General features: G+C 47.6%; 1 protein-coding gene across 2 annotated transcripts in view; it reads right to left on the bottom strand.

Moving 5' to 3' along the window:
* Positions 1 to 22,101, bottom strand: part of Loxl2 (lysyl oxidase like 2) — an 86,367-nt gene that overhangs the window by 36,879 nt on the left and 27,387 nt on the right. For both annotated transcript variants that reach the window (XM_021647855.2, XM_060391375.1), the window contains exon 3: positions 12,321 to 12,496. In XM_021647855.2, the coding sequence (XP_021503530.1) occupies positions 12,321 to 12,496 (176 nt within the window). The remainder of the gene's footprint in view (positions 1 to 12,320; positions 12,497 to 22,101) is intronic.

Raw genomic sequence — 22,101 nt, 5'->3', positions numbered from 1 at the left:
ACTGGATCCTTTACAGCCCTCACCAGGCCAGGAGACTCGTGCCACCTAGACACATGGGCGGTGATGAGCCTGGGGTCTAATCCAAGCCCACAGGCCAGCCCCCGCCTGCCTCTTCCCACAGCAGGAGGCCCCTGGCTTCCAGTGTGAATACATCATGCCCAGGAGGAAAGTTGTGGCTGTCCCAGTCATCCATAGCAGGCTGACATGGTTCCACTGAGGGAACTTTTCTTGGCTGTCAGTAGTTGTATAAGCTTATGGAGGGCAGATATGACCCCTAGCACGGTACTATAAAGAATAGCTGGCTAAGAAACTTGACAGCCACCCTGAGAAAGTACCTGCACAGACCCTGAGGCCACAAACAGCCACACCTGTTGAAATGCTTATCTCCTTTCCTGCTTTGAGGTAGGGCAGGATACAGCCCATTGGCAGACCTAAAGGCCTTCAGGGCAGGGATAATGAGCCTTAGGCATCACTGTCTTCATTCCTCTCCCAGCTCAGTCCATACATGTGTGTCTGTAATGCATGCATACGTGATTAGAGGCACGGGTATGTGGTATGCATGTCTCCCTGTGCGTCTATGCATCCATGAATTTAAATCTGTCTTTGTGTAACTGGGGGGGGGTGAGTACTATGTCGCTGAGTGTGTGTACATGATGTGTGTGTGTGGTGACAAGGCTGTGTGCCTGTGATGTGGGTCTTTGTTCATGTATGTGCATGGTGGCATATAACGGCCTGTGTGTGTGTTTGTATGTGTGGGATGTGTTTGAGGGATGGAGAGGACAGAAACGGACCCATTCCCCACAACACTTAAGAAGCAAGCAGTCAGAATGGGCTTTGCACTCATTTTTTTTTTCTGAGGTAGAACATCCATCTTTACCCATAGAAACAAGTGCTGCTTCTGGGAGGTACGTGGTGGTTTGAATGAGAAGGGCCCTAAGAGGATCATGCTTAACTACTTGGTTCTCAGTTGATGGAACCGTCTGGGAAGGATTAGGAGGTGTGGCCTCCTTGAAGGAGGTGTGTCACTGGAAACTGAAGTTTCAAAAGACTGCTGCCATTCCCACTGTACCTCCCTCTTGTCTCCTACTTGTGTATCAAGATGTGAGCTCTCGGCTATTCCTGCTGCCATACCTTTCTTCTGTGGTCATAGACTCTACCTCTCTGAAACGTAAGCCCAATGAAGCACCTTCTTTTATAAGTTTCCTTGGTATGGTGTTTTGTCAGAGCAATGAAGAAGTAACAAAAGACAGGCACCATCCATTTCACTCGCTCATTCAATTATTCACTCAACAAAATACAGTCTGTTCTCCACGGACCTTGCCAGACTTCTCTGCACCTCTCTCTGTATCCTATGTCTGCTTTAATGGCAACCCCAGTCAAAAACCAGTGCTAGCCAAGTGTCAGTCGATTGTACTTTTGAGGCCCTGTGAACACAGAACCTTACATCTGTTCCCTTCTTCAACTACCACAAAAGCTACAAGATGGCTAATGGTTTGGCCCTATTCATAGGTAAAAACGTGAGAAAACGTGGTGAGGTTGGGTAGCTCGTTCAAGTCTATAGTCTTATTAAGAAGCAGGTCAAAGTAAAAATGGAGCTGTCTCTAAGCCAGGTACCAAGTCTAGTGACCACAGCCCCTGAGCAGTCTCTGTTCTCACATCCCTTTCTTGCCTAATATCGGGGTGACTCTAAGGCTGGGGAGCCTCCGGCTCTGACTTCTGGGTGGTCCCCTCAGGGCTGCATGGCATTGTGTATAGTAGAAGTTCAAGACAGTCCCCAGAAAGGCTGTGAGTCAGAGAACTGTGGACGTGAGGGGTGAGCTGCTCTTGTCCTCAAGCCAGTAGGAAGTGGCAGGCAAGCTTCGGTGGCACATACTCAGGGCTCATGTGAGCTCAGCAGCTGCCCCGGGTCCTGGGAGGCCTCGGGGTTGGGAAGCACATGCCAGCATGCACCACCTCCCTCCTACTTCACTGCTATGGAATCCCTCCATAACCACAAGTGCTTGGATTTTCTTTTTCCCAGAACTTTGGTTCTCAAAGAGGTTTGTTTGAAATAACAAAACGAACAGATTTTTTTTTTTACCCCTGTTGATTTGTTAAGGTTTTGTTACACTTGTTTGTTTGTCTGTGTGTGTGTTGAGAACATGTGTGTGGGAGTGCATGTCACAGCATGAATGCCACAGCACGCATGTGGAGGATTGAGAATAGCCCTAAAGATTGAACTCGGGTCATCAGGCTTTGAGGGAGGCACCTTTATCACTGAGCCATCTCAATGATCCAGTTTTGTAGATTAAGATGAAGCCCAGGAACCTGGAAGCTGGTCAAGCACCTAAAACAAAGTGTCTCAGGGCTTTAATAATCATTTCTTCCACTTCCAGGGTCTTGCATAACCCTCTGCCCTTGACTAGCAATGGAATTAATCTCCTACCCCTCAGAGAGTCCCCATGAGTGAGTAATGTGCAATCTCAGCAGAGGAAATCCAAGACACATGAGGTCAGGGGCTGGCCGCCATGTTGTCACTGCTGAGCTGGTGTGAAGAGGGGATAAAGTGAATGCTAAGGAAAGGGACACCCAGGCTTATGCCTCAGTGCCATTTAACAGGCGCAGCGTCTGTTGATGACTTGAAAATCATATAATGTGGCAGTCTGGGATCTCTGCCCATGGGGAAATCACTCATTTTGAAAGGCTAGCTGGAATTGCCTCAGCAGATGATGCAAGGAGAGGCAAAGCAAGGGGGCACCCAACTTGCAGCCAGTGCCTTTCTAAAGAGCAAATAGCCTCTCCGAAGGCATTGGAACCAGGCAGTTCTTAGATCAATGCCTTGTCTCTTCCCTCTGTTCTAAAAGCCATAATTTAACCTCTCTTAAAAAAAAAGATTTATTTATTTTATGTTTATGAATTTTTTATCTGCATGTACACCTGTATGCCAGAAGAGGCCATCAGATCTCAGCATAGATGGTTGTGAGCCACCATTGGTTGCTGGGAATTGAACACAGGACCTCTGGAAGAGCAAGTAGTGTGCTCTTAACTGCTGAGCCATCTCTCCAGCCCTCCCCTACCCATCCCACCTCATAATTTAACTTCATACTGGAAGTTTCTGGGGGGCTGCAGACGAAGAAGTGGAGGAAATGTCAATACACTGACATCCTCCTGGGATGTACCATTGGTTGGGAAAGCCCACTCACTTGGTCTATCCTCCACTGCTAACAAGTTTCTGCATCTTGCTCGAAAGGACCTCAGCATGTCTTACTTGACTATTCTTTTTGAAGTGAGAAGTTACATTCAGATCCGTATTCTCTACCTTTCTCAACATCTTATATCCAAACAATCCAGGTGCCCACGAATCTTCCTTATACAGACAGCCATCAAGTGAGTCTCACCTGTCCGTCTTTGCAGACCACAGTTCCTGAATACTTTCTTCTGCTCTCTCTTCTTTACTCCTATGGCCCATTTGGCTCCACCAACACCTCTTCTCTATTGATTTCCCACCTACACTTCTGTGGCCCTAACAGGTAATGCTGGACGATTGTGGATATTTAACCTTTAGAATTCTACCACCTCAATGTCCTAAATGTCTTCTTACATCTGTTCCAGTCCATGGCCAATCTCTGATCTAGTCCCTGGCTACATTCACTCACAATGACAACAATGTACTCCTCAGACCTTCCTGGGTTTCCCCAGGCGACTGGCCATTCCCTGCCAGTCTCCCTGACCAACACTTGGGTTAAAAAAGCAGCCACTGATTGCCTGATGAACTCACACATACATTTTTTACTTCATATGTGTGTATAGAGTGCCCAAGCAAAGGTCAACTAGTCATGCAAGCTGCTTGCTGTTACAAAGCTTCTAGTAGAGAGAGAAGTCTTGCTACATTCTCCATGAAGAGCTTTCTCTGCCCTAAATATCTTTTCAGTCTTTAAGAACATTTATTTGCATGAGTGTGTGTATGAGTTCATGCATGTTTGCTGCCAGGTATGTGAAAGCCAGCGGTCAAAGTCTGATATCTTCACACTCCATCTTATAGATAAATATATTTTTTGAGACAGACTCTCTCACATCAGCTGAAACTTGCTGATTCAGCTATAACAGCTGGCCAGCAAGACCCAGGGACCCTTCTGCCTCCATCCCAGATCATGGGATTATAAACATGGGCTGCGATAGCTGTCTTTTCTATGTGAGTGCTGGGGATCAAGCCCCAGTCTTCACACTTGTGATCCACCTCTCCAGCATCTGCTTTCTCATGCCCCATGTAGTCCTTGGCTTCTCCTGGCTACTTTGTATTGACTTGTATTGAGGAGGCTGCAGCAGGCACGTAGTTTAGAGATACAATACTTGCTTAACCAGTATGAAGCCCTCAGTAGCAAACAAACAAACAAACAAACAAACAAAAAAACAGTTTTTTAATTAGTCAATGATCATTTTTCAAAGCTTAAGTATTTTGGGCACTAAAGCCAAGAAAATCATTACATTCTTTTTAGTCCTTGTTTTATGCAAAACAAACAGTCGGGCAGCCCTGGCCTCTTGCTACAACACGAGCACTTCTCGTGGGCCCTGTGGCTAGACATGGAGAACATGGGCGCTTCTTGTAACCAAGCTGTTCAACATCTCATCCCCTCTTCTCGCAAGACCTGACACCGAAGAGCTGGGGAGGTGGTTCAGCTGGTATAGTGCTTCCCAGGAAAGCATAAGGACCCAAGTTCGGCTCCTCAGAACACATATATAAGCACATGCCGTGAGCCCCCGTGAAGGAGGTGGACACAGGCAGATCCCTGGGGCTGACCGGCTAGACAGCCTCGCTTAAACAGCCAGCCCCAGATGAGAGACTGTCTGTCTCAGGAAACAGGGTAGACAGTATCTGATGGGGGTCGTCTGAGGTTGTCCTGTATCCTCCACTGGCATGTACACACACATGCACTCACACACACCCATGAACACACACACATTCACCTTCGTTCCCTTCCCCTCCCAGGATCTGGCACACGGTTACTAAGCAGAATTACCCCACAAAATCTGACACTCAGCACAGGCTTAGATAGACGGGGGAGGTGGGTACTATCTGTGAATGCTGTTAAACACTTCACAGAAGAAGAATCTGCCTATACGTAGTTGTTCGATGTTCATGATCAAATCAGAAATTCAGAGGTCAACAAGTTGCCAGTAACATTCTCTAGACTTAACACTGACTTCTGACTGGAACAGTGGAACAAAGGGAAAGAGGAAAGGTGCCTCTCTGATATTTGTTTGTTTTGATGCAGGATCTCCCTTGCCATGTGGATCAGGCTGGACTTGAACTCATCATTCTCCTGCTTTAGCTCACCAGGGATTAACAGCCATGTACTGCCCTGCCTAGCTCCATTTTTGTGATTTTCTTTTGTTCTCATTTTTTCAGTACTGGGTATTTGAACCTAGGACATCAAGACCCGCTGAGCAAATGCTTCACTACTGACCTACCTCTTTTGTTTTCTTTTTACTTTTTATTGTGACTCAGGGTGTCACTTAAGTCACCTAGGCCAGTGTTTGACTCACTCGGCAGCTGAGGGAGACTTTGAACTTGCAATCCTCCTACCTCAGCCTGCCAAGTAGCTGAGATCCCAGGCCTGCACCACCAGGCCCTGCTCTGTGGTTTCCATTGCTCAGCTCTGCACTGGACTGACTGCACTGGTAGTGGAGGGGCGGGGGAGGCAATGGAGACAGTGTGGAGAGCTGAACTCACACTGACGTGGCTAGAGAAACAAGCCCGCTGTCTGTCTGGACCTCCTATAAATCAGGAACTCTGCACCGCTGCTGGAAAATGCTTTCATTTTCCAGCCAGGAAGACTCTGAGCAGGTAACAGAGGCTTCTTTGGAGAGCAGGCCAGCCCTGCTTCGGGCAGGAAGCCGGCGGGACACCTGCTCCAGGCACCAACCCCTTGTGGCCCAGCAGCTTCTCTGACCTCGCCTGGGTTCTGAGGCCACAGTCTCCACAAGTCCTAGGCTGGGCCAGACTACAACACCACATGCCTTTGATTGTACGTAGCAATCATCACCATGGCAACGAAGCAACAAGTTCTGAAACCGTCCTTGTCCACTGCTAAGCAGTAAGCTCAAGAAGGGCAAGGCTATCCATTTAACAGTCCCTTTTGTCCTCATGCCTAGCTGAGGGCTCAGTGAAGTGGCACGCAGAGAATGAATGAGCAGCTCCCTGTTACAGCAGCCTCATGAGGATGAAGGGAGAGAGTCAGCGTTCATTTTCCAGCACGGCTCACGTACCTGAACTCCAGGGCACGTGGCAGAGCCAGCTTGGACTCCACTAGTGCTGCTACACTCGTGTCACCAGACAACCCTACAGGCCCAGAGAACAGCGCTACACACCCAGAGTCAGGGTGGCTTAGCCCACTCACCGACGCAAACTTCCCACCCACCAACACCATTCATCTTTTCTCCAAACCACCATTCAACACACCAGTCCAAGTCAATCTACAACGTTCAAAGTTGGAGTGTATACGGCTCATGTGTTCGTTACAGCTAAAACAAAGTGTAAGGTTTGCACAGTCTAGCAACTACAATGCTACTTGTTTGTTTCACCTCGTGGCTTTTTCTAATGGTATCTATGCTCTTTGCAAAGGGCAGCCTGGGCAACCCGCCAGAACCAAGTTTCCAGATTTGCTGGGATCTGCGCAATTTCAAATATTTGGTTCTGTTTGCCACATAAACACCCTTTGCTTTTCAGACATGGTGACCTATTTTTGGTTGAAAAAAAAATAATAAGGTACCGTAGAGCTTATTCTCTTGTGCTCCTAATGGTAGCCAATGGCTACACAGAGGTTTTCCTTGAATAGGGCACAGATTATAAACACAGATTAGGGCCCTATATGTCTTCTCATGCGTGCTCACAGAGTGGTGGCAAATAAAGATACTCTGGAGAAGCACATCCAATCACTCAGCCCCAAAGCTCAGCTGTCAGAGGGTGCCTTGCTTAACCCTTTTTACTCCTCTCCCAAGAGTCAGGCACGCAGCAGCATCGTCATCTTTTGTCTCTTACAGGAGGGAAGTTGTTCGGCTTTCCTGAAACTACCTGAGAAGCCTGGTCTACAAACTGCACCCTGACAGGCACCGGCCTCCTTTCTTTAAACACTCAATGCAATCCACCCCTCTGCCCTGGTGCTGGGATCAGAGACAGTGAAACCTCCTAGCTGGGAAGTGCCCTCTTTGCAGCAAGTCTATCTAGGGACCTTCCCCTGGGCCTCCAGATGCAGGCAGATAAGGCTGTGGTTGGGAGGGAGAGATGGAAACATCTGGCAGGGACAGTGACTAATAAAAACCTGGATACTTTGCCCAGTCCCTGTAGTTAAAGGAAATAAAAAGGACTTTTTTTTCAGGCCCCACTATCTTTCCAGAAGAATGTTAACCTGTAGAGTCAGGGGATATATATGATCTCCTGGTTCAGTGGAATCCCTCTGTTGACCCTTCAGGGTATCCTGGGCTTACTACTGTCTTAGTCATGATACTGTGGCCCAGGGAATCCCTCACAGAATAGGCACCATCCCTGGGCATTTCTAGTTTGTCCTGCTCACTCAGTTGTCAGCACACCCAGTTTCATGTGGTGCTGGGGCTTGAACCCTGGGTTTCATACATACTAGGCACTCTACCAAATAAACCACACCTCCAACCCCCAGATTTGCCTTTTGGGGGGAAAAGAACCTTTAAGAAATGTGTAGAAAAGAAGGTAGGTGATGAGGACTGCAGACACACACATTTCCTGACCTTACAGGCCCCAGAAGAGGCCTGGGAGGAGCGAGCATGTGATCTAGGAACTTGTACCAGCTGCAGCTCCGAAGGACATCTGGATTTGTCATCCCTCTCTTTATCTAATGCTTTTTCCACCCACCACAGGCAGGAAACAGAGCATCCTGGTTTAAGAGGCTCTGAGGTCCTAGGAGGTTTGCTGGGGCCCTGTTTTCTGTATTTAAAAATATCTGTATTGCACATGGTATTTTTTGCTCCCACCTAGCTTATTTTAAAAGTGTTTTAATGACTGACCCAAGATTCTTTTTGTCTCTATAGTCAGCCAAATAGAAGTTTTATGGTGTGAGATCAGGTGACCCAAGAGGGGTCAGCCATGCTAGACACAGTCCCAAAGTCTGTCTCCATAAGGCTAGATAGAACCCGCACCTTCAGCTGTAGGGTCTGAAGCTAAAGATCTGCAGCAAGGTGAGATGGTACAGTCTGTGTTGGAAAAGAGGGTAGATATACCGCTCAGTGAGTTTCTGTAGAACAAAGCTCCTATTGTCTTTCTTTGTCCCAGAGGATGTCTAGAGTGCATGCACGTGTCCAAGAAAGTGGTCAGTGCAAGTGAAATTCCTCCAGTTGCTCCAGGCTTTGTGACTCACACCTCCAGAATCCTCGAGACCCGTGAACTTGGTTGGCGACCTATCATAAGTCCTTCATAGTGTACAAGGCTTCATCGTTGAGCACATCTGATTCTCTCTTCCCCTCCCCTCACCCCCAGAGTGCTTATACTACTTGCCAATGACAGAGAGGGACCGCTGTCATGGGTGCTGGTTCTTTTATTGTTCTGGTTGCAGCCATCAAGGCCCTTATCATCAAATCTGTAGACTCTTCCTTGGTAGAGTCCTTTTTGTGAGGAAGGGGCTATTTTCCCTCCCCTGGAAAGGGATTTACTGTCAAGAAACTCCAAGGATGCCACAAGCTGACAGAAAAGTCTGGGGAAGACAATTAAGTAAGATCTCCTTTTCTACTTCCCTAATTTAAAAGCTAGATTTGTTAACCCTAACCCCTAAGCCTAGCACTAAGCCCTGAGCAGGGGTTGGGGCTAGCAAATCCTAGTTCTTAAGGCATGTGCTGAAGAGATCTGGTCTAGACTAGTGCTTTTTTCTCCCACTCTCTTCTCGGGAGATATCTGAGCACTCTAGTGAAGATGTAAGCCTATGGGGTCATCTGTCACACTGTGATTTGTTCTTGACCTCCAGACAATCAGTGAGGATGCAAAGTATACCTAGCTTCAAGGTCAAAGTTGTAAGGAAGCAGAGAAGAGACCAGGAGAGGGTCTGAGCACACAATCCACACACTATTCCCAGCAACCAACCATCTAACCCTAACCCTAACCCTAACACACACTATTTGCCATCCCTTCTCTGAACATGTGTGGCACACATTAAACACAAGTGATGCCTATTTGTCTGTTAGATGCTTCTAATGTGAAACGAATGCTTTGCCATAACTTCGGGAGCTTAAAATTTGGCGATCACCTCATCCCACTTCCTTCCCCATATAGGACTCTGATTACAATGCTTCTGGCAGGAGGTCATCTAGTGTCTGCTTGAACTCCTCCACCAATAAAAAACTCACTCCACACAAGGGAAGATGGGTCTGTGGTAGGACTCTGCCTCCAATGAAGCCATTCCTCATCACCTGCCTCCGTCACTCTAAATATTTGAAAAGAACTGACAGTGCCTCCCCCAGTATCTCTTCTTGACAGAAAAATCTTCACTCCCTCCTAGGATATGGTTTCCAGACACGCCTCTGTCCTCTTCGCCCCTTCTGTGGGTATCCCGGTTAAGAGATGGACGCAGAACTAAGCCAGTGATTAAAAAAAAAAAAATCAGCACCTTTCACTCACTGCCCCCTGTGACTGAACTGTTGGGCCTGATTTCTCTTCCCCACAAACATGGATATTGGATTGTACGGTCAAAGTCCCTTTGACCCCAAATTATAACACACCTTACATTTTGGGTAAATAACGGTCACATTTGAGACCTATTAGTTCAAGCTAATGCAGTTATCCTAAATCTTCATGTCATGATTTTTATATCCCAGCAATTCCTCCCAGTTTAATACCTTTCAGTACTGTGTCCAGTCCACATTTTTGTTTCCAGGCAGATTCTTTATGCAGGATGCACAAACAGGAGCAGAGGCTTAGGGCACACCACTAAAGACCATTCACTATGTTTATACACAATTAGCCACCAGATCTCCCTGGGAAGCCTTAGTGTCCAGCAAGTATGTTCTAGCTGCATGACACCAAAGCTATGTCTCAGTCACTCACCCACAATGATTTCATAGGGGCCATTTCTTTAGCCAAGAGGAATGCTTCCATGACTTCAGCTACTGACATGAGGCATTTTGGAGAGACTTCTCAGCATCCCACAAACATCCTGTGTAGGTGGTCTAGGCCGCTCCCGGTCAGACCCGAGCTACATGTGAGCATGAGGTTTAACCATGAAGCTCAGCACGTAGGAATCTTCTTATAACTCAAGGGTTTTCCTTAGGCATCTTGAATCTAGGGCCAACATGACCTACTTTCAAAGGGCGTGAAAGGGATGTTCCAGAGGAGACAGCTCACTAACTTAAGTTCCCTGTGTGTCTGTGGCTGGGCAAGGTAGTCTCACCCTGGCTTGTGTTACCAAACTGGTCTGCACAACAGGAGGCCTTTTGAGAAAAATGTTCACTTCAAAGGCTGTGCCTGTCATACCAGATGTCTGCTCCGTAGCCCTCTGGGTGACTGCGAATTCCCCAGGATCTGTGGCACCAGGCTTCGGCATGATGCTCCAGCTCTCCTCACGACACACCCTTCATCTTCCCAGCAACCAAGGATGGTGTTTTCTTTCTGATGGGAGTCTTCAGATCATGATGGATGCATTTTCCCCATCAAACATCAAAGCTGAATACTACGCTTGCTCATAGGCACGTCCAGAATGAGAAAGTTCTTCCCAACATTTCTTTTTTCCACTTAGTGGAATAGCTAGCATGTGTGAAGCCCTCGGGTTTGACTCTCCAGTAGCACATAAGCTCAACATGGTAACGCACGCCTGGAATCCTGACACTCAGGAGGTGGAGGTAGGAGGATCAGAAGTCGAACGTCACCCTTCTTGGCTACCAGCTGAGTTTTAGGCTCCATAAGACCCTGGCCTTCCCCTTAAACTAAATAAATAAACAAAATACATAAACTACGTCACATCTTAACTCCCATTCACATGCTAAACAGTGTAACTAGTGCACATTTACATACGGAAGTGCTGCCCTCAGGGTCCCCTTTGCATGATTATTTATATTGTTGTTATTATTTTGCTGCTCGCAGATGAATCTTACTCTCTCATAAACCCATACTGGCTGATAGTTTGGCATTTTTTCCCCCTTCTATTTGCACCTTTAACATCTTCTTGGCCTCTGAGCCTGGCCAGCTCTTCTCTCCACTCCAAGTGGGTAGTCCCGAGCTTAAGGCCACTGAAGATGCCATAAATAAGCTCAGTGTCTGCTGAGGCAGGGCAATGCCATGAAGGGACCTCTGCTCTGTGTGCTTCTCTTCACAGTATAGTTTAATACTTGCTTGATCTTGGGTGCTTCTCTGCCTAAGGGAACAATAATCTCTGGTCCACATTTCTAGGGAGAAGGAAATGCAAAAGTTGGAAATTTGTTCACATGCGGTACCTAGAGTTCTGTGTGTTGGATGCAACACACATTAAGATGATTAAGATGGAGCATCTGCCCTCCAGGAACTTCTGGTCTCATCAGAGACACTGTGGGCACTGTTTCCTAGGGGGATGTAGAGTGAGCAGGGAAAGTTCTGGGACCCTGGGCTGTATAAGCGCCCGTCCTCCTCAATGACATTTCCGTGGAAAACCAAAGTTTGGCTAGCAGTATTCAGTCCCTAAATTGCATGGACTCCATGGCACTCTTGTTATCATGAATGAACAAGCACATTTGAAGAAGATGACTAGAAGGGGACTCACACACCAGTGGAGGGGAAGATGGGAACTCAGTCCATGCTCCATGCAGGCTGGACCAGTTCCATTGTGTTCCATTGTGTGCTGTGGGCTCTGAGGGCAGAGCAGAGAGAAGTAGCTGGGCAGTGGGGATCACGGAAGGATAACAAGTAGGGCACAGTCTGGGGACATTTCCTGGAGCATAAATGGACAATTTCAAGTCTCTTCTCAAAAGTCAATCCAGGGGCTGGAGGGATGACACAGCAGTTAAAAGCACTGGTTTCTCTTCCAGAAGACCTGGGTTCACTTCCCAGCACCTAAATGGCAGCTTACAACCATCTGTAACTCCAGTTCCAGGGGACCTAGTGCTCTCTTCTGGCCTCCTTGAGCACCACATAGACATATGGTACACAGACATACATATGGGCAAAAAAAAAAAAAAAAAAAAAAAAAAACCATACACATAATAGTATGCATTCTCCAGAAATCCTTCACCAGGGAAAGGAAAATACATTCAAGTGAGTATGCTATTGAGAGCAGGTGAGGTTGAGAACACACAGCTTCTGGGGTTCCATTCTCATGATCGCATGTGGGGTGGGGGGAAGGAAGCATAGAGCTTACCTCTATTTGGTTGATCAATGAGTTGTCAAATTTGAACCCAGGGATCCTTTTCTCACTGCACACCACACCGACATCTTCCGTGTGCTTACAGTCGCTGACACCCCAGCCATTGGAGGAGCAGGCTGCCAGGGTTGCCTCTTTCCCAGTGCAGTGGGTATTGTCCAACCAGATGGGCCCTGGAGGAAGCAGAGGAGAGAAGGCAAGCATCCTGTCAGTACAGATCCAGGTGGCAAGGGTGTCCCTGGCACGGAATGCCCCTGGATTTTGGTGTGTAGCTGTCAGGTGATTTTTATTATACAAGGTTGTCACATCTAATCTTAGATCATGGTTAGGACAGAAATCAGGTTTAATCCTGGAAGCCGTGTGGTATATCTGTTGCCTTTCTCAATGGTACCTGGCAAAGACAACTTAAAGGAAAAAGGGTCAGTCCATCGTGGCGAGGAGGCGTGACATCAGGAAGTGAGATGGCTGGCCACACTGTGTCCCAGTCAGGAAGAGAGGGGTGAATTCTGGTGCTCAGCTGGCTTCCTTGTTTTTCTCCTTTTAATTCAGTTTGGGACTCCAGATGGTGCCACCCACACTTAGGGTGGGTGTTCCTTCCTTAGTTAAATCGAGATGGAAACACCTTGATAGGTGTGCCCAAGGCTGAGTCTCTTCGGAGATTTCAAATCAAGTCAACTTGACCATAGAGTTCATTTTATTTGTCATTACTATTGTGTATATGTGAGGGACATATGTTGGGGGCCAGGGGACACATGTCACAGTGAGGAAGTGCAGGAAGTGCAGAGATCAGAGAGCAATTTTTGTGGAGTTGGATCTCTCCTTCCGTGTTTATCTGAGCCCCCTGGGGATCCAATTCGGGTGGCCTTGCATGGAAAGCACCTTTACCCACTGAGCCACCTCACCCGTCTGACAATGAAGTTTTAGCACTGTGAGTGGAACAGGGCCTTTTGTGGGGAGTAAAGGAAGCCCTGTGTGAATGCGTAAGGAGCTGTCTAAATTGCTTTTCAGTTGCTGTCACAAAACCAAGGCAACTTGTAAGTGAAAGTGTTTATTTTTAGGCTCATGGATCCAGAAGGTTAGAGTCCATGACAGGAGCTTTGCTGCTGGAGTAGTAGTTGAGAGATCACATCTTGAGACACAACCATGAAGCAGGGAGAGAGATCTGGGAGTGGCGTGTCCCTCTGTGGCACATCTCCTCCAACAAGACCACACCTCCTAATCTTTCCCAAACAGTTCCACTAACTGGGGACCAAGCATTTAAATATATGAGCCTATGAGGAGTAGAGGGCAAACCATCACTGGAGCAGATGAAGTCTTGAGTGAATGTATATTATTGACAAGGACCCACGTCTCAGGCCCATAGCAACTGGCAATGCCCTCCTCTGATTCATGTGTGAATATTGACGGTGTGGGCAAAACCTAGTAACTGCAGCTTCTTTCTCTTGTATGCCTGCAACCTGAGATTGATTGCTCCCCTACAGAGATCTCCTACTGAGACCCTCTAGCCCCTCCTTCTGGGCTGCACATAATGCAGGGGCTGAAGTTCTGGATTGTTGTAATCCGTGCTGCTCCACCAGAACTAGCACAACCCACCTGATCTCAGATGTCCTGTCTGCGTGTCTGTGTGTCTTCTGTCCTTTCTTCCTTCCCTTGCTGCCCCAATCGAGTTTCCAGGACCAAGCCACTCTGGATGCACTAGGCTTTGGAGACTAACTGGACTTTGAATTCTGGTTCAGTCTCTTTTTGAGCTTTGAAACTCAGGTCAAAGCCCCTTTCCTATGAGCAAAATGGAGGCAGCAAGGACTTGTGAGCTGCAGAGGTGTGGGTTGACTAGAAACAGTTCATCGCTGCTCTGAAGGGACTTGAAAATGGGGACAATGACAAGAATGTGGGGTTTGGTTATACCCACAACACAAGCCAGCCTCCCCTGCCTCTGTGTGGGGCAGCTGTCTTCTAGCTGCTCACAGAAACGCTCATCTGCTCTGTGATCAAGGGTTTGCTGCTTTCAGGGCACATCCACATGCATCATTACCTTGACCTTTGGGAGACCTAGGTGACACTATTACTCTCTCTTCACAGACACAGAGCCTGGCTCAGATAGCTCAGCCTCTGGGCACCATGCCATCCCTGAGAACAGAAGCCTAGAGTCAGTTCTCCAACTAGTGCCTTTTCAATTCTGTTTTTTGTTTGTTTTTCACTGTGCCTGGTTCAGAGAGAGACCATTACATCAGAGCCATTACTACACATTCAGCGAAGTCACTCTGTGGTTCACCTCCTATCCCTTCACCTTCCTTACGCTAGCAGGGAACTCCTAGTTTGAATGCTTTCTTCCCAGCTGGAGGCACTGCTTTAGAAGCCTGGGAAACTTTTTGGAGGTGGGACCTTAACAGAAGGAAGTGAGTCACTGGGGGAGGACCCTGACATTTTATAGTGTGACCACAATTCTTGGCAGTTCCCTGCTTTCTGTTTGTCAACATGTGAGGGGATAGGCCAGATGGGTGGTGCATGCCTTTCATCCCAGCACTCGGGAGGCAGAGACAGGTGGATCTTTGCGAGTCTGAGGCCAGTCTGGTCCACATAGCAAGTTCCAGGGCAGCCAGGGCTACATAGTGAGACCTTGACTCAAAGAGAAAAAAAACAAAAAAACAAAAACAAAGATGAAAAGTGGAGAGGAGTCCCAGGATGCAGACCCCTGCTACTGTAGAGCCACCGCGATGGACTTTATGCTCCCAAACTGCAAGCCAACACGACCCTTCTTTTAGGATGCTTCTTGACAGACACTTGGTCACAGCAACAGGGAACGTATCTTCTGCAGGGAGCTACTGTCAAAAACACAGGAAACGGCGAGTGCACCAGTACGGATGAGGATGTGAAGACACTGAAGCCTTTGTGTGTCAGTGGTACAGCTGCTGTGGGAAGCAGTACAGTGTTCCTCAGAACCTGGGTTTCTCTCTTTATCTCTGGCTGACTTGGAACTCCCTCTGCAGCCCAGGCTGGTCTGAAACTCAGAGATATTCCTGCCTCCGCCTTCCGAGTACTGGGCTTAAAGGCTTGTCACCACTGCCCAACTTTCAAAACTTGCTTTTTGTTTGTTTGTTTGTTTGTTTAGTTTGTTGTAGTGGGGGCCATGCTGGGAATAGGATTCTGGGCCTTGTGCATGCTAGGCAATTGCTCTACCCCCAAGCTATGTTCTCAGCTCCCCCAAATTTAAAGCTGTCATATAACTCAGAATTCCAAAACTGAAGCCAAGTGTGGGGGTATATGACTGTAATTATAGCTACTAAGCAGACTGAGGCAAGAGGATCACAAGTTCAAGGCCAACCTGACTACATGCTGAGCTCTAAGTCAGCCTGGACAGCTTATTGAGACCCTGTCTCAAAATTTAAAAAAAGATACAGATTTACTCAGACCTGTGTCTATAATTCATAGCTCTCAAAAGACTAAGTCAAGATTGTCAGGAGTCTGAGGCTAGATTAGGCGACACAGTGAGTTCCTGACTAGCTTGAGCTACTGAGTGAGATCTTGTCTCAAAAATTTTTTAATTAAATTAAAAAGACTGGGAGTGTCCATGAGAGAGAGAGAGAAAGCTAACCCATGACACTATTAATGATACTCTGTTATGCTTATAGACAGGAGCCTAACATAACTGTCTTCCGAGATCCTTCATCCAGCAGCTGATGGAAACAGAGGCAGAGACCAAACAATACAGCCAAACAATAGGCCGAGCTCAGGGAGTTTTGAGGAAGAGTGGGAGGAAGGATTGAGAGAGCCGGAGGGGTCAAGAACACAAGAAAACCTACAGAGTCAACTAACCTGGGCCCATGGGGGCTCACAGAGACTGAAATACCAACCAAAGAGCATGTATGGACTGCACCTAGACCCCCTACACATATGTAGCAGATGTGGAGCTTGGTCTTCATGTGGACCCCCTAATATTTGGAGTAGGGGCTGTCTCTGACTCTATTGCCTGCCTTTGGATCCCTTTTCCCCAGCTGGGTTGCCTTGTCCAGATTTAGCGGGAGAAGATGGGCTTATCCCTGCTGTGACTTGAGGTGCCAGGATGGGTTGGTACCCCTTGGGGGCCTCCCCTTCTCTGAGAAGAAGAGGGAGGAATGGGGGAGGGGCATGAGGGTGGGACCCAGAGAAGAAGAGAGAGGGGGCTGGGATAAGGCTGTAAAGTGATTAAATAAACTCTTAAAAATAACAAAGGAAAAAAAAAGGCTGGTGGTGTAGCTCAGTGGTTGGGTGCTTGTCTAGTATCTACAAGGACCCACAACAAGAAAGAGGGAGGGAGGGACAGACATTGAAAACCAGGTGTGTTTATGCCAGCACAAGTCATAACTGCCAAAATATAGAAGCGGCTGACCTCTGCTGAAAAACTGCATACATGTATGCAAAACTGCAGAAGGACCTTCAACATCAGACCTTGAGGACGTTCTGCTAAGCGGGAAAAGCTGGTCACAAAAGACCAAATATGGGATGATTCCCACTGTTGTCAGATTCTGAGAGAGCGAGCGGAATGGGAATTGCCAGGGGCTGCATGGAGGATGGGGAAGGTTATTTAATGGGTCTGCAGTTTGTGTTTTGCAAGAATGTTCTGGACATTAGTCGCACAAAAATGGGAACATATGTACCACTCCTGAGCTGTATATGCGCTTCACGTGGTTAAAATGTAAGTTTTCTGACATGTGTTTGACTGCAATGAAAAACAGAAGACGTATGTCAGATGGTTTTCAAACAGTGATTTTGTACTTGAATGGACATGCATGTATGTGTGTACTGTAGCTGCATAAAACATGTGTAATATTGCCCACATGTGTACATGCACAGGCATGAATGCCAGAGCATCGCATTAGTATGCCTTCCTCTAGTGATCTCTACCTTACTTTTTGTGACGGGGTCACTTCCCTGAACCTGGAACTCATCAATTCGGCCAGGCTGGATGACCCAACAGCTTCTTGAGATTGGCTTTGCTCTCCAGTGCAGGGGTTACACAAGTACTGCCTTCATGTTGGCTTTTAGGTGGGTGCTAGGGATTCGAACCCAGGTCCTCACATTTGCACAGCAAGCACCTTGCACCTGAGCCTCTGCAAAGCCAAACCAAACCAAGCCTCTCATTTTTCTGTGGGTCCTTTTAGAGGCCTGAAGAAGAGCAGGCCCACAAACCTGTGTTTAAGTCTTATCTGCCACAGGCTTGAGTGATCTGTGACTCAGTCAACTATTGAAAAAAATTTTGTCTTTATTTTTAAAGTCAAAGTGATGTCCAACAGACAGGCTGCCATGAAGACCCAATAAGCTAATGAATGGGGTGAGGGACTCATTAGACCCTCTTTTCCTTCTTCTAAGTAAACAACAACAACAACAACAAAAAAAACCAATGTATTCTATGGTTCCCATAGTGAGAAAGGGAGGTGATGAAACCACTCCTGTTGCAGAGAATAGAAAATTGCTGTGTGAAGCTGAGGTTCTTCAAGGCCAAGGAGGACACGGGGCCAGTCTCCTGACTTGCAAGCCTTGCTACAACATGTGTACTCTGATGCCTGGCTGGTTGTGGCTCAAAGGAAAGAGCTTTGGACTCATTGTGGGAACAATGGGCTGATTGAAAACATCTGGACTGGGTTTTCCAACCACTTTCCCAATCTGGGCTGGTTTCCAAGCCGTCAGGCTCCACTGAAACACACGCTTGCTAATAGACGGCTGTTTCTATAGCAAGCTTGTATTTGTTTTACTGCGTACTAGCAACGGAAGGGCCCCTCCATCTTGCCAGCGAGGCTTCTTCCCCAGAACATTCTGAGCCGAGCTGCTGAAGGACAGACTGTGAAAAGAGGCAGTGCCCTTATTCCGTCTGTGGCCAAGGAAGCCACCTTCACTTGGGCATGGAGGATAGCCCAGAAGCTCTTTGTTTCCCACTGAGTGTGTATTCATTACACAAAATAATGCACATGCCTGTGGTGTGGTGGCACATGCCTGTAATCACTGGGGAGGCAGAAGCAGGAGGATAGCACATGAGTGTGAGGCCTGTCAGGGCTACCTAGCAATAGCCGCTCTCAAAGAGAGTTCTTTATGACATTCCTCTGCGTGCATATCATGACCATTGATAATATGCAGCCCACCGTCTCCTCCCATCGTTCACCTCTGCGGATCCCCTACTCTTTCCAAATAGTCTTCCCTCTGCTTTCAAGTCCTTCTGTGTTGTTGTTGTTTGTTTTTGTTTGTCAAGAAAAGTTTTCTCTGCATAGCCCTGGCTGTCCTGGAATTCACTAGACAGGCCAAGCTGGCCTCGAACTCACAGATCCACTTGGCTCAGCCTCTGAGTGCTGGGATTAAAGGCATATCCTACCATCACCTGGCTTAAGTCCTTTATATAAAATTTAGATTTCACGTATGAGAGAAAACATGGTATTTTTCCAGTTGGCCCTGGTTTGCTTCACTTCATATGATGGTCTCCAGTTCCATCCATTTTTCTTGAAAATGACATCATTTTGCTTTTGTGATGGCTGATTAATATTCCATTGTGTGTATATCCATTTCTCTTATTCGGTCATCTTTTTGTTTGTTTGTTTGTTTTGTTTTATGTTTTGTTTGTCTGTTAAGTAGCTCTGGCTGTCCTGGAACTCACCGTGTAGACCAGGCTGGCCTCAAAGTCCTAGAGATCCTCTTGCCTCTGCTTCCCAAGTGCTAGGGTTAAAGGCATGCATCCCTATGTGCAGTTTTCAATCCCCTCTTGATAGGCATCTAGCTTAATTTCATCACGTGGCTACTCTACAAAACTCAGAGCACCCTCAAAGGCACGGCGTGGAATAGCAAGGCGTGTGAAGTCATCACCCTGAGGTGCGGAGGGAGCCGTTACCCAGCAGAGCTGCTCTTTCCTGGATCTGTCACACTCCCTTCAGCGGTCTTGCTCTCTGTTATGCTCGACCATGCTGCTTTCTATTAGATGCAGGATATGCAACTTTACACTTTGCTTAAGATAACACGACATTCCACGGTTCGCTATTTGGTCTGGCTTCACATCACTGTTTTCTCCAATATATCTAGTACCATCAGCCAGACTGCCCTGATCCCAACACATCCTGCTTCCATACATTCCCTAGGTGCCTAGAACTGCCTCATATTCCCCCACCTAGGGGACATATGGATGCTAGGAACATGCCAACTTGGGACGTAAGATGAGGCTCATATTTGGAACACAAAAAAAGCCATCAGAAGCAAAATTGTGTTTTACTCTTTCCACTCATTCACAGAAACGCCTCTCCTGGTGAAAGAAGTATGTAAACAAATTAGCAGATGCTTTGGAAGACCATCCATGAAGTGGGTTTGCACGCTGAGCCCTTGGTTCCATCAGAGCAATGGAAGTTACTCCACGTCAGAACATGCAGGGCCCTTGACCTTGCAGTATTGGTACAGTTGGGTAGAGGGTCTCTATCCTGTTTCAGGTTACTGTGAAAGCCCATCAGAGGGTATGAAATAGGCTAGCTGCCCTCTTTAGAGCTCTCTGAAAGGGTCGTGGCTTGCCTGGGCTCACAGAGGCTTTGGGAGTTGAGACCTACTTGCAGGGTTAGGCTGAAAAATCCCGAGGGTCCCTGATGATGGCCCTATTTTCATCACAGCAGCTTGAACCTTGGAGGTGTTTGGAGACTCCAGGAGGGTAGCATGTTGTGGGGTCAGTTACACCGTTCCACTGCAGAGCCTAGCTCCCAGGCCAGACTCCATTAGGCACCACCAAGAGCCCCAGCCCCAGCCAGGACACTGTGGTCATCATACAACAGGCTGCTTCATGAACTGTTTTCTGTATTCTCCCACACCACAGCAGACCCGTCAGCTCGTATTTACCGAGCGCACACCATGTACCCTGTGCTAAAATAAAATCACCACCGTGCCTGATGGAAGGTAAATCTATTTATACTTAGAAGTTCTCTCATGGTACAAACCAAGTGCCACTCTGTGTACAGATGGCTGAACTCTGTGTGCACGTGTGTGTGTGTGCGTGTGTACATGAGTGTGCACACGTGTTTGTGTCTGTGTAAATGTGTGCACAGGTACATCCATTCCACCATGTCCAACTGCCACATCCTCCTCTTCCTGTGTGTGTGTGGGGGGGTGAGGTGGTTTTCAAACTTGGGTCTTCATAAGCTCTTAATTAACTGAGCTGTCTTCTCCTCTCTCAGGTGGCTTGTCTTAAATCCCTTGGAACCCCGGTGTTCAGTTTGTCTCATTTTTGTTGCTCTCCATCCTTTCCTTAAACTGCAGCTGCCATAAACCATGGCCTCAGTGCCCGCACAGATGGCCAAAGAAGTTCATTATTTGGCCACTGCATGTCCTCTCTCCAGAGACTTTCTTGCCCTTGGCTCCGGCTGCTCTTCAAGCTCATGGCTCAGCCCTAGCTGTGGTCAATAATATACTCTCCCCGATCTCTAGCACAAGGATTGTGTTCTGCACCTGGATCTCCCACCATCCCATTGTCCAGCACGGACTTGGTAGCCCTTCAAGTCTTCTCCACTCTCCTGAACACTTTGACCCTCTGTCACTCTTCGATAGCAAAGTCCTAGCAAATAATCCCACCTGTCCGGCCACCCCATGCTGCCTCCTGTGGGCAAAGACCCACAATTACCTCATCGGATGGTAGATTTGTTGCCAATTTGGTTAAAAAGTAAACTTGTCACGGGGTAAAAGCCATCATTGTTGGAGAGTGTTGGTCATAAAATTTTGAGGGCACACTGATCTGGAATGGGAAATGTAAATCTGACGTAAGCCCTGGCTCACTCAGATCACAGAATAAACAGAGAGGCAGACATATGGAAGCACACTGGAAGTGTAGTCAGAGGCAGGGAGTGATTCTAAAGGGCTCAGCTAACTGGTCTTGGCTGCTTTGGCTCTCGTTGCTGCCAAGGTACTCAGAACAAGCTTTCGGAACACGTGGCTCTAAACACGGGATCTCCAGCCAGTTCTTCCGTCAAGAAACTTCCCATTGTCTGTGGGGGAGGTATGCAGAAAGCGGGACACCTTTCTTCCCTTCGTTTCTAGAATATCTGGAAGGAGGGTTGCAGGGTTAACTTGTCTATCTCGCGGCTCCCTCAATCCAGCTACAGATACAGTCACAACCAGAAACTTTGAGAACAGAATGTTCTGGGTTGGGTTGGGTCGGAAATGTGCTGTATTTTATGCTCACCCAGGAGAGCTCTGCGCCGTTTTCATGGCATTGGCCCCCTGGTCCAGGGCGTGTGGATACAACTCACTGTAGTTCTGATTCATGCCAAGACATTTGGGCAGCTCAGCTGGGGAGCAGCTTGATTTGCCAACCTGGGGTGAAGGTGTAGCTCCTGGAGGAATGTGTGTGTGTGTGTATGTGTGTGTGTGTGTGTCATCTTCTACTTTATCTCTTGAGACAAAGTCTCGCATTGAACCTGGTGCTCACCAATTGGCTAGGCTGGCTGGCCAATGAGCTCCAGGAGACCCACTTGTCCCCACCCCCTCAGCACCAAGGCTTCAGGTACATGTCACTGTGCCCAGCTGTTATGTAGGCTGTAGATACCCAAATTTAGGCCTCCATGCTTGCACAGCAAACTCTTTACCCACGGAGCCATCTACTATCCCCTGGAAGAACATTTGTTCGCAAATGCTGCCTTTCACCAACACCTGCATGCTCACCAAGGAACATGGACTATCGGGGAACACTTTCTTAACGAGTCCATCTTCCAGATGTCAGTCACATGCCATACGGCACTTTGCTTAATGATGTTAATTAAACTGAAAACAAGTTGAAAAGGAGTCCGGTGGC

Source organism: Meriones unguiculatus, chromosome 9 (genome assembly GCF_030254825.1).
Source record: "Meriones unguiculatus strain TT.TT164.6M chromosome 9, Bangor_MerUng_6.1, whole genome shotgun sequence".
Lineage (NCBI taxonomy): Eukaryota > Metazoa > Chordata > Mammalia > Rodentia > Muridae > Meriones > Meriones unguiculatus.
Note: the sequence above shows the minus strand (reverse complement) of the source record. Positions and strands in the feature narration are given on the sequence as shown.